General features: G+C 36.1%; 1 protein-coding gene across 3 annotated transcripts in view; it reads left to right on the top strand.

Moving 5' to 3' along the window:
• Nucleotides 1–16,409, top strand: part of SLC25A40 (solute carrier family 25 member 40) — a 39,811-nt gene that overhangs the window by 11,268 nt on the left and 12,134 nt on the right. For all 3 annotated transcript variants that reach the window (XM_036010661.1, XM_036010662.1, XM_036010663.1), the window contains exons 3-8: nt 1,602–1,722; nt 3,272–3,331; nt 4,857–4,963; nt 12,738–12,805; nt 14,490–14,614; nt 15,290–15,463. In XM_036010661.1, coding sequence (XP_035866554.1) covers nt 1,626–1,722; nt 3,272–3,331; nt 4,857–4,963; nt 12,738–12,805; nt 14,490–14,614; nt 15,290–15,463 — 631 coding nt within the window. In that variant the 5' untranslated portion in view covers nt 1,602–1,625. The remainder of the gene's footprint in view (nt 1–1,601; nt 1,723–3,271; nt 3,332–4,856; nt 4,964–12,737; nt 12,806–14,489; nt 14,615–15,289; nt 15,464–16,409) is intronic.

Genomic DNA, 16,409 nt, shown 5'->3' on the forward strand with positions numbered 1-16,409 from the left:
GCACTCGTAGAGGAGGCAGCTAATCTGATCAATGTTTCTCTCTGTCTCTCTCCCTCTCCCTCTAAAATCAGTGAACATGTCCTCAGGTGAGGATTTAAAAAAATTTTAAGCATTAGAATAATAATATAAATCTATACTTATTGATACTATTAAATATGTAGAATATATATATATATATATAATCCTCACCCAACAATATGTTTATTGATTTTTAAGAGGGGGAGGGAAAGAAAGAGAGAGAAACATGAATGTGAGAGCGAAACATCAATTGGTTGCCTTTCATACGTGCCCCAACTGGGGATCAAACCTGCAACCTGGGCATGTGCCCTGACTGGGGATCAAACTCACAACCCTTTGATGTATGGGATGATGCTCCAACCACCTGGCCAGGGCACAGTGTCTATGTTTTTAAGTGTCAAAGTGGTCTACTAAACAATATGAATAGTAATAACCTACTTTTTAATTTTATTTTTCAATTACCGTTTGCATGCAATAATAGTAACCATTTTTTCACAAAAGATGCATATACAAAGATACACAAATGTTGATTCACATTTAATTAATTAGATGTAATCTGCCTGTGCAGATAACATTTGTATATAGTACATACAAGGTGGGGCAAACATAGGTTTACAGTTGTTTATATGGAAAATAATATAATAGTTAACCAATCATAATACAAGAATAAACTTGGTTTCACACACACACCACTGTAAACCTACGTTTGCCCCACCCTATATATAATACCACATATCATTTGCATACTTAAATATGTGTTTGTGTGCACATGACATTTGGAATGATGGCACTGATACATTACCAGTGGTTATTTTTGAACAGCAAGTTTATAAGTGATTTTTATACTTTTTTGTTAGCTTTTTAGGAAGTACATTTTGTTTTTCTCATCAAATTTCTCTAAGATACTTCTTCTGGAGGTTATGTGTTTTGATTTTATTTTATGCCATGCAGCAGATTTTGGTACGCAGTAAAAATAGTGCCATATTTGCTAGTAACTCTGTACCATATTATTGTATCTGAGTAGTTCTTAAGAGGCCAGATTCACAGATTCTGAGTCTTGTTGGTCAGCCACTTTCATTGATATGTAGCCAGGGTCTGTTTTCTTAATGCTCTATTAACTTTCTTGCAAATGTGATGCTATTCACACAGCTTAGCTAAAGTACATGACCCTTTTTGGCAAATCAGAGAATATGTTCTATTAATGACAGTTGTGTAGTGTCTTTGTGTATACAGCTTAGATAATTACTTTTGATAGTTGTCACAGCCTGTCTTTTGATATTAATACTGTTTATTGTTTTTTAAAGTTTAATCTTTGTTATGTTTTTCCATTACCATTTAGTCCCCTTATGCTCCCCCTTCCCCTAGTAATTACCCCATTGTTGTCCATGTCCATGAGTCCTTTTTCCTTTTTGCTCAATCCCTCCACCCACTACCCTCACCCCACCCACACAGCTGTCACCATGCCCTCCATCTATGAGTCTGTCCCCATTTTCCTTGTTTTTATAGTTGATTTAATGTATAGCAGTCAATTTTGAGGGCATTTTCCATTAAACTTTATTTTACATATTGCTTTTCTTTAACTGATTTTTCTTCAGGTAGTTAAAAATATGGATCCTGAAGAAGGGGTACCTCCGACTGTCAAAGTGACACCTCTTCAACAAATGCTTGCCTCTTGTACTGGAGCTATACTGACATCACTAATGGGTAAAATAATGTTACTGATGTAGATTATGTAACTGAATTAATTTGTTTGAGCTTTACCAACTGAGATATAATAATATTGTCATTCATTTTTTCATAAATGATATCTCTCCATCAACATAACATGAAAAGAACACAGGACAGAGAAACAAGAGACTTGAATTTTAGTCCTTGCTTTGTCATTCTCAGGGTACATGCACTTTGGGGATTGTCTCTACTTCTCTCTGAGCTTCATTTTTCATCTGTAAATTTGGGCCTTACATCAGGATTTTGTGTGGTTTTTATCAGTGTTAAACTTTCCTGACTTACTCTCTTTGAACAATAAAAAGCAAGAAGATGAAATAAAATATCAGCATAATGAATAATACAGAATTTGGACAATTTATAGTAGCAATAAATACAAATTGTTTAACTTTGCTTATATTGATGGTGAATTTTTTAAATTTCTCTGGATCACATTTTTCTTTTTTTATGGTCAGTTTCTTGTAGACATAGTCAAATGACATAGTTAGCTGATAGTTCAGCATCTTAATGATTTTAAGCTGGCTGGTTATTTAAATAAGATAGCAAATGACTACAACAAACATAAATGAGTCACTTTAGGATGGTAGTATGTTACATCACGTCAGAATGTTAGGGTTGTGAAGAGATAATTCTCAGATGAGGAAAGTTTTTCTTTGGTACCATTATTTGGCATTTTTTCTATCGGGCAAATATAGCATGCAAATTAAAACCATTCTCCTTTTCTGTGCTATTCCCAAGTGGAATAATATAACCTGGTGGTAAAGATGATTTATGACTAGCTTATTCAAATTTACATTAATTATAGTTTTTATTTGATACAGGTAAATCTAATAAGTTAGGAAGACTGATATTGTTTATTAATTATAATACAGAGTTGTTTTCCATATTCAAAGAGACTTGGACTAGTATTTTAGTTTTAACATTAATGGAATTATAATTGTAGAAGTATTTTAAATGACATTTTAGCACTTGTGAGAGAAGTAATTACATTGTCTTTTCATTGATTCTCTTCAAACAAAATTCAAGGGCAAAAATTAGAATATTACATTCAAAACCACTTTAAGATAAATAATCTTACCCATTGTATAGTCATGAAGAAAAGTGTGATTTGAAACACAGGTTGGGGCAAATGTAGGTGTACAGTTGTTCATATTGAAAGTAATACAATAAGCCCTGGCTGGCGTAGCTCAGTGTATTGAGCATGGGCTGCAAACCAAAGTGTCACAGGTTCGATTCCCAGTCAGGGTACATGCCTGGGTTGCAGGCCATGACCCCCAGCAACCGCACATTGATGTTTCTCTCTCTCTATCTCCTTCCCTTCCCTCTCTAAAAATAAATAAATAGAATCTTTAAAAAAAAAAGAAAGTAATACAATAACTAGTAAGTGAGAATAAGAATAAACTCTGTGTTTTGCATACTCAGAACTGTAAACCTACTTTCTGCCCCACCATGTATTTTGTGTTTTTTGGACAAACATCTCTAAACTTACATGTATCACTTGTTAATTGAAATTTATGTATCTTCACAGTGACACCCCTGGATGTTGTTAAAATTCGACTCCAAGCCCAAAACAGACCATTTTTCAAAGGTACATACCAGTTATCCTGGAAGTGTTATGTTAGATTTTTAAATGTTACTGCATTTTTTGTTTTTGTTTCAATGTTAATCTTTTTGTCAATTAAAAAAATTGATGCCTCTGTGTCTTCAGGCAAAAGCAGTTTTTCATCATGTAGGTTTCTAGGCTGAAAACAAATATGTAGGTGCAACACTTTATGAACCTACTAATTAAGTCAGAGGATGATTTTATATTTGGTTTATATATGCCTCACAAGTAAGAATGGAATATACTGCTCAGGGACCTTGGAATCTAGCTTCCTCCTTAGTCTGAGAGCTATGCCAGTCCTAGAACATCAGCAGTCCTCCAACCGTTGCTTGAATACAGTGACAGGAAACTCACTATCAGACAGCTTGGTTAATTGCTCAACAGTATAGTTTATGTGCAATCTGAGAAGAGTAATTATACATTTTTATTAGATGAGCAAAAACAACAATTCCTTCATCAGTTTTTCTGGTTTTATAGAGATAATGGCACTTTAAAACATGTTTAAATAGCAGAAAACTTACTGGACTGTGAGGAATTTGGGTCAGACAAAGATGCCACTCTGTTGAATGCATACTAGTGAGATGGAATGAATAGCAGGTGTATTTCAGATGAATGACAGGATAGATGGATTGTAGAAACTAAAAAGTAAGGTACTTCCCTACATATTGAAGAAAGCCTTAAAAGCAGGAGGCACTTGGCTTATGTATTATGAAACTCACAATTGTGTATATGGTTGAACAGAGAAGACAATTTTGGCAGCAAGGGTTAGGCCAATAATGGGAAAGAGTTGATATTAAAGAAAGTGGTAAATTAGGTGGGAGGTAATGAATGTCTAAATGGAGCAGTATAAATCCAGAAAAAGGGGCAAAGCATAGCATTACTTACCTTGATCAAGAAGAACATAACTTTTCATAATCTATTTTTATTGAGATATAATCAACATATAACACTATTAGTTTTAGGTATGGAGCATAGTGATTTCATATATGCATATATTGCAAAGTAATCACCACAGTAAGTTTAGTTAACATCCATCACCTCACAAATTTACTTTTTCTGGTCATGAGAACTTTTAAAATCTACTCTCTTGGCACCTTTCAGATAAATGTTCGATTTCATAATATGTTTTTGTCTGTGTTACCCTTGGCACCACAGAGTTCATCACCCATGTTCTCACATTAGAACAGGTTTTCCTCCTTTATCTTTTCTTTCCATTTCCTCAGATAACCAAAAAGAATTTGTTTCTGTGTGCATCTGCTTACTACAGTTCTGAAAATCTAAAATCCATAAGTGTATCAGTTACCTTCACTACTGTCAATTTAGATCTCAGTGCTATGTCATTAAGCAAATCAAATTATGTATATTTTCCTAAATTATCCTAAAAGGCAAGGACAAGGTTGTATCTTTTTTATAGTTTTCTAGCTCCCTCATTATAATTTCAATTTGTTCATCAGTAAAAATAATACAATTGTGTGAAGTAATTGTTGACTGTTGTAATCATCTTTGTTAGGAAAATGTTTTATATATAGTAATGGACTTATGGATCACTTATGTGTCTGTGAAGAGGAAGGAAACAAAGCATGGTATAAGAAGCCAGGATTTTTCCGGGGAACATCGGTAAGGAGATTATATCATTTATAATCATATTATATTTTCTATTTTTATATTTAATCTTATGAATGAAAGATTTTCCAAATTACAGGACCATGAAATTTTATCATAAGTTAGCAGATTTATCCACAGCAGATATTGAAGCAAGAAAAGGAAAAATACTTTTTTGCTTTTAACTCTTTAACTTTCTTTTTATTTTTTTCATGCTTTCTATGTAGGAATAAAGGAAGTACATATTTTAGTTAAATATTTTTATATTGAGATAATTGTAGGTCATACACAATTTTAAGAAAAATATACAGAGAGATCCCATGTACCCTTTTCTCTATTTCCCAATAGAGAAAATTCCTCACAATCTAATTCCTTACAACCAGGTTAGAGGTATTGATACAGTTAAGATACAGGACAATTCCATCACCACAGAAATCCTTCTGTTTCTCTTCTATAGTCATACCTATTTCCTTTCTGCTCTTAACTCACTTTATTGTGTAGGCATGATTAATAAATCACTGGCTGTTGGTGATTACTTCAACCTCCAGTCCCTCTTCCTTCCCCAGAGGTCCTGAGGTTGGGGAGAAGAGTGGGGTAGAGGAGTGAAAGTCCCAACCCTCTGCAGATATACCTGATTTCATTATGCTTTGTTTTATTGTGCTTCCCAGATACTGCTTTTTTTTTTTTTTAAGAAACTTCAGGTTTGTGACAACCTGGCATTAAGTCAGTCTATCAGCACCATTTTTCCAAAGAGCATTTGCTCACTTTGTGTGTCTGTGTCACACTTGGTAATTCTTGCAATTAATTGTTCAGACTCTCTTATTGTCTTATTTGTTATGATGATCTGTGATCAGGGATCTTTGATGTTAGGATTATAATCATTTTGGGGTGCCATGAACTGTGCCCATATAAGACAGTAAACTTAATTGCTAAGTGCTGTGTGCATTCTGACTGCTCCACTGACCAGGCATCCCACGTCTCTCTCTCTCTCCTTGGGTCTCCTGTTACCTGGGACACAACAATATTGAAATTAGTCCAAGTGATAGACTACAGCGGCCTCTAAGTGTGTTCAAATGAAAGAGAGCTGCGAGTCTCACTTTAAAGCAAAAGCTAGAAATGATTAAGGTTAGCGAGAAAGGCATATCGAAAGCAGAGATAGGTGGAAAGCTAGGCCTCTTGCACCAGTAGGCAAGGAAAAGTTCTTGAAGGAAATTAAAAGTGCTACTCCATGACAAACATCTTTGACAGACATGCTGTTCATCGTGGCAGTGTGGCTGGTGACAGCAAAAATGACCCATAACGGAGGCAGCTGGATTCACAGCTCAGGTGATATCCTGAACCATCTGGGCCAAGTCAGTACTGGATATGCAACTGATTTGCTCACATTGCTTGCAGATTTGCTAAGCCAAATAAAATTGATTCTCATTCTGGGGAAAAGCTGGAAGATGGCCCAAGGTTTTTGAAATCCGGTGATGCTGCCATCGTTGATATGGTTCCTGGTGAGCCCAAGTATGTTGAAAGCCTCTCTGACTATACCCCTCTGGGCCATTTTGCTTTTGTGACATGAGACAGTTGCTGTGGGTGTCATCAAAGCAGTGGACACAAAAGCACCTGGAGCTGGCAAAGTCACCAAGCCTTCCCAGAAAGCTCAGAAAACTAAATGAGTGTTATCCCCAATATATGACACCGCAGTCTGAATCAGTGGTGGAAGAATGGTCCAAGAACTGTTTGTCCCAATTGGCCATTTAAGTTTAATAGTAAAGACTGGTTATTGATTATAATTCATCGTAAAACCTTTGGAAGGAAAGGAGAATGTTTTGTGGACCATTTGTTTGAGGGGGGCAGTTTTTAAGTTACTAGTTTTTAAAATTAGTACTTTTTAATGGAAACTACTTGACCAAAAATCTGTCACAGAATTTTGAGACCCATTAAAACAAAGTTTAATGAAGAAAAAAAAAGTGCTACTCCAGTAAATGCAGGAGTGGTAAGAAAGTGACACAGCCTTATTGCTGACATGGAAATAGTTTTAGTCATTTGGATAGAAGATTAAACCCGCTACATTGCCTTAAATGAAAGCCTAATCCAGAGCAAGGCCTGAGAGAGGTTAGGAAGCTGCAAAAGAAATGTTTTAAACTAGCAGAGGTTGGTTGATCAGATTTAAGGACAGAAGCCGTCTTTATAACCTAAAAGTGCAAGATGAAGCAGCAAGATGTAGAAGCTACAGCAAGGTATTCAGAAGATCTAGCTAAAATAATTAATGAAGGTGGCTACATTAAACAACAGAATTTCAACTAGGCAAAACAGCCGTATTTTGGAAGGTGCCATGTCTGGGACTTCTTAGCTAGAGAGGAGAAGTTAATGCCTGGCTTCAGAGCTTTAAAGAACAGGCTGACTCTATTGTTAGGAACTTAGGCAGTTGGTGACTTTAAATTGAAGCCAAAGCTCATTTAGATCATTCTGAAAATCCCAGGGCCCTTAAGAATTATGCTACATCTCCTCTGCCTATGTTCTATAAATGGAACAGTAAAACCTGGATGACAGCATATCTGTTTATAACATGGTTTACTGAACATTTTAAGCCCATTTTGAGGCCGACTGTTCAGAAAAAAAGATTACTTTCAAAATATTGCTCATTGACAATGCACCTGATCACTGAAGAGCTTCGATGAAGATGTACAGTGAGACGGATGTTGTTTCCATGCCTATTAACACAACATCCATTCTACAGCTCGCGGATCAAGGAGTAATTTTGACTTCCATGTCTTACTATTTAAGAACTACATTACAGCCCTGGCTGGGTAGCTCAGTTGGTGAGAGCATCATCACCATATGGCAAAGTTGTGGGTTCCACCTGTCAGGGTACACACAAGAAGCAACCGATGAATGCATGGGTGGGTAGAACAACAAATCGATATTTTTTTCTGTCACCCTGTTCCTGTCTCTCTCTAAAAGTCAACAACAACAAAAATACACTTCATAAGGCTATAGCTGCCATAGATAGTGAATATAGATATAGATAGTGATTTCTCTGATGAACCTGGGCAAAGTCAATTGAAAACCTTCTGGAAAGGATTTACCATTCTAGGGCCCATGAAGAACAGTTGTGATTCGTGGGGAGAGGTCAAAATAGCAACATTAGTAAAAGTTTGGAAGAAGTTGATTCCAACCCTCATGAATGACTTTGAGTTCAAAACTTCAGTGGGCCAGTGACTATGGATGTGGTAGAAATGGCAAGAGAACTAGGATTAGAACTGGAGCCTGAAGATGTAAGTGAATTGCAGCAATCTCATGATAAAAACTTGAGCAGATGAGGAGTTGCTTCTTATGAGCATAAAGAGTGGTTTCTTGTGATGGAATCTATTGGGAGGGGGAAGGAAGGGGAAAAGGAGGTACACGTGTGACCCGGAGACGCGGGTCCCCCACCCGACCACCCTGGGAAAGGGGCCATGGGTGCTGCCATCCGCTACCATCCATTGCCACCAGCCATTGGCGTGAGGAGTCAGGAAGGGCAGTTGCGCCGCGGAGGGCATGGAACTCTGGTGGGGAGGGGTCTTGGGCGTGGAGAGACACCTCCCCCACGCTCCCATCCCCCTCTCCCCACTATGTCCCTCCCCGTCATGGAGGAAACACACGAGAGAGGACAGACCCTTGTATCGAGGGCTGACTTTCACTAAATGGCAGTGAGGGAGCTGCTCTGCTGTGTGCAAAACACTGACCCAGAAGCAGGTGGTCTGCGAATGATTTAGCGCCAGGTTCCCCACGAACGTGCGGTGTGTGACCGGTGAGGGGTGCCCCCTTCCCTGAGACCCGGGGCTCTCCGCACCAGACAGCTCCCAAGGCGTGGCGGGGGGCACCATGAGATGCACGTGGTGATGGGATCTATTCTCCATGAAGATGCTGTGGAGATTGTTGACATGACAACAAAGGATTTAGAATATTTATACAAACTTAGTTGATAAAGCAGAGTCAGGGTTTCAGAGCCTTGACTCGAGTTTGGAAAGAAGTTCTGTGAGTAAACTGTTAACAAACAGCATTACATGCTACAGAGAAATTGTTCATGAAAGAAAGAGTCAACTGATGTGGGAAACTTCATTGTTCTATTTTAAGAAATTGCCACAGCCACCCAAGCCTTCAGCAGTCACCACCCTGATCAGTTAACAGTCGTCAACCTTGAGACTAGACGGCCACTGGCAAAAAATTCACAATTTTCGGAAGGCTCAGATAATGATTAGCATTTTCCTAGCAATAAAATGGGTTTTTTTAAAAGATTTTATTTTTATTATTTATTTTTAGAGAGGGAAGGGAGGGAGATAGAGAGAGACAGAAACTTCAATGTGCGGTTGCTGGGGGTTATGGCCTGCAACCCAGGCATGTACCCTGGCTGGGAATCGAACCTGGGACACTTTGGTTCCCAGCCCGTGCTCAATCCACTGAGCTACGCCAGCCAGGGTGCAATAAAATGTTTTTTTAATTAAGGTATATACATTTTGGGGGCATAATGCTATTCTACATTGAATAGACTACAGTGTAATATAAACATAAATTGAATACACAGGGGGAACCAAAAAATGAGTTCTACTTGCTTTATTGCAGTGGTCTGCAGCTAAACCAGAAATATCTCCCAGATATACCTGTATTACTCCGTTGGTTCCCCTAACCAGCCCCCACCTTGTGATCATCTCGGGGCTTCCAAAACTTACCTCATTAGCATAAACTGGTGTGGTTGAAAGGGTCCTCTTATGAATAACAAAAGACAACTCTTTTACCTTTATGTGGAGCTATTTCAGGTCTGAGGACAGAACAGCAAGTATTATAACAAAAGATGCTCCCATTGTTCTTTATTACTTAGGAAACTTTAAGAATTTTAGATGCTGTGTTCCAGAAACCATGGACAAAGACCAAAATGTATATTTCTTATTATAACTTGTAATATTTAAATCTTTCTCTGGGATAAATGCTCAGGACTGCAGTTTCTGGGTCATATGGTAGTTGCATGTTTAGGGTTTGCTGACCTAACAACATCCAATCCTGAAAAAAAAAATTATGAGTTTAATAGAGCCAAAGAGAGGATATGCCTGGAAGCTACATCTCAACTGAATAAGAAAAAAATGCTTGTCAGGATGGCAGTTTGCAGTCTTTTATGAATTTGCAATTAAGGGGAGAAGGAAGATGGCCTGAAGGTGGAAAAAAGTAAGGCAGGCGATGGAGTTACAAGATAGCTAACAAGATGACGTGCTCTCTAGAGTTAGGGGTCATTATACTTCCCAGGGGGGCGAAAGGGGGCATTTCAAAGATACATTAACCTAGATGCACAAAAACAATGGATAAGACTCGCTTAAGACAGAGATAAACATTTTACTAAAGAATATACTCACCTTCCCACTTAGGAATTTATTACCAGATTTCCTTGTGAGGTTACTTTTAGTTACTGAACTTGTACATACCCCATTTTTGTCTGCAACAGTGTGCTTTGCAAATATTTTTATACAGTCTACCTTGTCTTTTTATCCTCTTAAATGGGGTCTTTATTGAAGCAAAAGTTTAAAACTTTGATTAAGTTTATCAGTATTTTTCTATGTAAATCATGGAAAATGTCAAGTCTAAGAACTCTTTACTTACCCTTAGACCATTTAAAGATTTTCTCCCATTTAAAAAAAATTTAAGAATATTTGCTATATAATATTACATTGTTTGTATTAGTTTCAGGTGTGCAATATAGTGACTCAACATTTTTATACCTTACAATGTGATGACCCCACTAATTCTAGTAGTCATCTATCACAGTGTCAACTTTGTCACAGTGTTATTGACTATGTTCCCCTTCTCCTTTTCCTTCATCCTCTCACCACCTTCCTTCCGGTAAACATCCCTTTGGTCTCGATTTCTGTGAGCCTATTTTTGTTAGTTTTGTTTTGTTTTATAAGATTCCACATATAAGTGAAACCATACAGTATTTGCATTTCTCGACTTACTTCACTTACCATAATACCCTCTAGATCCTTCCATGTTGTTGCATATGGCAAGATTTCATTCTTTTGTATTGCTGTGTAATTTTCATTGTATATATATGCCATATCTTCTTTATCCTTTCATGCGTATCCATGGATACCTAGGTTGCTTCCACATCTTGGCTATTGTAAATAATGCTGCAATGAACTTGGGGTACACATATCTTTTCAAATTCATGTTCTCATTTTCTCTGGATAAATATCCAAAAGTGAAATTGCTGGACTGAATGATAAGCCTATTTTTAGGATTTTGAGGAACCTCCATAATGTTTTCCATAGGGGATGCATCAGTTTACAGTCCCACCAACAGTGCCCAAGAGTTCCCTTTTTTCTACGTCTTCACCAGCACTTGTTTTTTGTGAACTTTTTGATAATAATCATTCTAATTGGTGTGCAGTAGTATCTCTTTGTGGTTTTGATTTTCATTTCCCTGCTGATTAGTTGTGTTGAGCATCTTTTCATGCATTTATTGGCCATGTGTTCTGTATGTCCTCTTTGGACAAATATCTTTTCATGTCTTCTGACCATTTTTTCAGTTGGATTTGTGTGTGTTATTGAGTTATATGTGTTTTTAAATATATTTTGGATATCAACTCCTTATGAAATATACCATATGCAAATATATTCTCCCATTCAGTAGGTTGTGTCTTGTTAAAGGTTTCCTTTGCTGCACAGAAGCTTTTTAGTTTAGGTCCCATTTGTTTTATTTTTGCCTTTGTTTCCCTTGCTCAAGGGGCTGTATTCAAAAAGACATTGTTCAAGCTGATGTCAAATAGTTTACTTCCTATGTTTTCTTCTAGAATTATTATGGTTTCAGGTTTCACATTTAAGTCTTTAAATAATTTTGAGTTTGTTTTTGTATATGGTGTAAGAGAGTGGTCCTGTTTTATTTATTTAGATTTTATTTATTTATTTTTAGAGAGAGTGGAAGGGAGAAAGAAGGAGAGGTAGAGAAATACCAATGTGCAAGAGAAACATCAATGGGTTGCCTCTCACATGTCCCCCAACCAGGGACCTGGCCAACAGCCCAGTCATGTGTCCTGACCAAGACTTGAACTGGCAACCTTTTGGTGTGCAGGCCAGTGCTCAATCCACTGAGCTACACCATCCAGGACTATTTATTTTTTACATGTATCTTTCCAGTTCTCTCAGCGCATCTTGTTGAAAGACTGTCATTACTCCCTTGTATATTTTTATATCCTTTGTCATAGGTTAGTTGACCACATAAGTTAGGTTTCTGGGCTATCTACTCTGTTCCCTTGTTCTGTATGTCTGTTTTTATGTTAGTATCATGCTGTTTTTATTATTATAGCTTTGTTGTGTAGTTTCAGATTAGGGAACACTATACCTCCAACTTTGTTCTTCTTAAGATTGCTTTGGCTGTTAGGGGTCTTGTGTGGTTCCATACAAATTTTAGGATTATTTGTTCTAGTTCTGAGAAGAATGACATTGTTTGTTTGTTTGTTTTTTAACAGAGATAGAGAAAGGGAAACACCTATTTGTTTCACTTACTTATGCATTCATTGATTGATCCTTGTATGTGTCCTGATTAGGGATCAAACCCACGACTTTGGTGTATTGGGATTGAATTCTAACCAACTGAGCTACTTGGCCAGGGGAAAATTCCTTTAAAAAATATTGCCCCTACATAAATCTGAGAAGCTTATATTTTAGAAATAAACACTTGAGAGAATCAAATTACCAATCAATTATTAGCATAAACTTTTTATATATCAGATTTAGGGATGTATTTAGACTACTATTTTCTATTATAATTTTAGGATGCCTTTTTGAAAATCATTCGAAATGAGGGGATTACATCCCTGTGGAGTGGCCTTCCCCCTACCTTGTAAGTTGAAATTTAATATATTTTTTAGTAAGTGATGGTGGTGTTTGTTTTGCTTTATAATCAGCATGATTAGACAAAATTGCATTTTTAATATTAGAACTTTTTAAAACATTTTTTTGTGAGTTCCACAACACCAACACATTTGAGGATTTGCTGCAAGGTCTCATGGGACCTAAAGAAGGTTGCGCTCATGTCTGTGGTTTATTACAAAAAGACACAAAGCATCAGACAGGAGAAAGACACAAAAGAAGTTGACCAGGCAATAGGCTCCAGAGTCCTCTCTCATGACACCACCCAGGATGCATTTATTTTCTCAGCCTGAACTACAGCAGCATGTGAAAAGTGTTTCTGCCTTAAATCACACTGAATTTTAGACTCTGGGGCTTTTATTGAGGGTGGATGGCATAGGCACATTCAGTGTTTGTGACCAACTCTGATTACCAAAGTCCAGACCCCTAGAAGAAAAGCAGATGTTCACCAGAAACCACATCATTTGCACAAATCAACCTAGACAAGTGGGTTTAGTTCCAGATACAGAAAAAAACCTGATAGTAGGGAATATTCCAAGGGCTAACTTTCTTGGAGTTGGCTGAAGGTCAAGCATGCAAATAATGCCCTCCTGACCTGATAGAAGATTGGAACAACCAAGCTCGCTGTGTTGTGTCTGGCACACAAGCATAACTTTTCTTTTCATGTTCAGAAATTGAAAATTTAATGTATGGCTTTTTGTTTATTTTACTAAAATAATGAGACATTGTGATAAGTATACTTTTCCTTTTCCAGATGATTTTAATTCTCTTCTCACTAGCCATTATATGAATTACTATGATAAACTAGTAAGGCTTAATTAAAAGTCCCAACTAATACCTTGCCCTTACATACCTTGTTTCTTGCTAATTTATCTTTTTAATGGGGCAAATTAGTCAACCTTGAGGCATATATTTTAAATACTGCCTAAACTTATAAAGTTAGTGGTAGATCTAAGACCAGCAGACAATCATATTTCAAAATTCTCATCATCAAACTTCATTATAGAATATTAGTCATTCCATAGTATGGTCTGTGAATGTCCTTTAGTTAATCCATAAACATAGACTGGTCTCTTGTTGCATTAGTATTTACGACATGACAGCGCCTGCAACTTTGTGTTTAGTTAATAATTCCCTTTTGATATTTTCATTTGAAAGAATGTCATTGGAATATCCTTGATACTAGTATATATAAGTCTGGCATCATTAATTATAATTTATTTCCAGTTTTGTAAGCAGGTGTATGGTCCAGAGTTCAAAACTATGTTACAATTGCTCTCGTACTTTTTACTTCAATGATTTTTATGTTACGATATTTGGAAGGCCAGAAACAGATAGAACATAGAACAAGTCTAGGAGACAGAGAAGTGTCCTCATTTATCTCTTCCTGCTTATGATCTGACTGGTACTCTAACTTATTTTCACAGCTAGCATGTAAACTTCTGGAGGGCAGATACCTATTTTATGGTTGGTTGGTTTTTTTGCAACCTACTAAGTTAATAATTTTTAAAATAAAAGAAAAATTGATCTCGTAGGCTGATTTGTTATGTTTTTTAGCTTATACAAAACATGAGGAATTTAGCTTGTATTTAATAATGTATTTAAGCATTTTCGATAATTTTATGCAAATCTTTTTGCTTGCGTGTTTCTAACAGAGTAATGGCAGTTCCTGCCACAGTTATTTATTTTACCTGCTATGACCAATTAACTGCTCTCCTGAGATCTAAATTGGGAGAAAATGAAAGCCGCATACCAATTGTTGCTGGAATTGTGGCCAGATGTAAGTAATAAGTTTATTATATTTTCATTTTGATCTATGTTTAAAGTTTCATTTAAAATTTTGACATTCACAGAGAATTCGTATAAAATTCAGACTCTTGGTAATACACATTTTGCATTTATAGTTTGTGCTAATTTGGTAGTATTTATACTCTAGAAGTCATATGACATGGTAATTGCTATCAGAAAGAAATGGAATCAATCCATCCTTGTCAAATATTGGACAGAGATTTTAGAAAGACTTTTAGACTTTAGATTCTGGATATGAGGATGACATCAGATAGATGCAAAAGTCCTGAATCATTTTCCTTACAGACTTTGAGATTCAGAGTTTCACCAGAAGGGAATTTGCCTCTGTGTAGAAGGATGTTTTTCTCTGTGCAGTTGGAGTGAAGTTTCTGTAGTAGTTCTAGTTGATGTATATTTCTGGAACTTCCCTTGTATGAGTTGAAACCAGAAAGAGTAAGGTATATGAAAACAGACATTTAAGAATTACCCTTACCAAGGAAAAAGAAATGGGTTCCTGTGTGTTGGCATTACAGATTTGATTTTTAAGGTTTGCAGACATTTCAGAATAGAAATTTAAAATATAAAATGCATGAACTATTAATTTTGCACGTGTTTGCATAGTACATGACTCTGTTTTTGTTTTTTAATATTTGGTTGTTTGTATTAGTTGGTGCAGTAACTGTGATAAGTCCATTAGAATTGATAAGAACCAACATGCAATCTAAGAAGTTTTCTTACAAGGAACTGCATCAGTTTGTCAGCAAGAAAATATCTGAAGATGGTTGGATTTCCCTTTGGAGAGGTTGGGCTCCTACTCTTTTTAGAGATGTACCATTCTCAGGTAGGATTTATCTTATTCATATCTGCCAAATGTTAAGTAGCTTTGTCTTATTTATATATTACATTAAAATCAACTAAACTTTAATCCCTAAGGCTAAGGGTGAGCTGTCTTGTTTAGTAACCACAAACTCCTAGTTCAGTGTTGGACTCTCAGAGCTTTATGGTTCTTCATTGAATGGTTTCTCATTCAAGCCTGGTTTTATTTTCTTCTTATGTTTAATTTCTATTCAAACATTAATTGGTATTCATTTGTATTTAGATGATACAAACTATCTTTAACTTATTCTAAACAAGTCATAATTAATAAGGTGAGTAAACTGCAAATCAAAATATCACAAAATACATTTAAGACTGCCTGTGAATAATTCTGACCCCTACTTTTTCAACTTTCAAAGACAAAAATCTTCCCTATTAAATGAGTGTCTTGTAAATAAGACTATAAATCTGATAGGAGATTAAGATTATGTTGAATTATGAAATGGGTGAAAGTTGTGAAAAAGAAGTATAAAGCTAACAAATATCTTGTCAAATGTGCATACTTCAGTACTCTTTCTCTTGTATATCATGGGAATTTTCATTTAAGACCTGAAAGAAATAATTACTAAGGACCTTTGTATTAATGTTCTGCTTTCTTTTTTCTTTTTAGTTAATCATTTTTTTGGCTCTCCTATTCATATCTCTGTGCATCTTTCCATCTTCATTAGTATTTTTCCTGAACATTTTGTGATCAGTTTAAAAACATAGTATGTAATTAATCATAAATTCCTAGGCCAAATATATTTTTGTACTAATTGATATTTGACATAGAAAAAGTAACAGATATAAATGATAAAGTATACTAATAAAATGAACACCAATGAAGTCACAACTTCAGTATATGAACTAGAACATTACAGTTTTTAAAATCATGAAACCAGAAAACCACATATATTCTCCTCTAGTATAAC

This window comes from Phyllostomus discolor, chromosome 10, assembly GCF_004126475.2.
Source record: "Phyllostomus discolor isolate MPI-MPIP mPhyDis1 chromosome 10, mPhyDis1.pri.v3, whole genome shotgun sequence".
NCBI lineage: Eukaryota > Metazoa > Chordata > Mammalia > Chiroptera > Phyllostomidae > Phyllostomus > Phyllostomus discolor.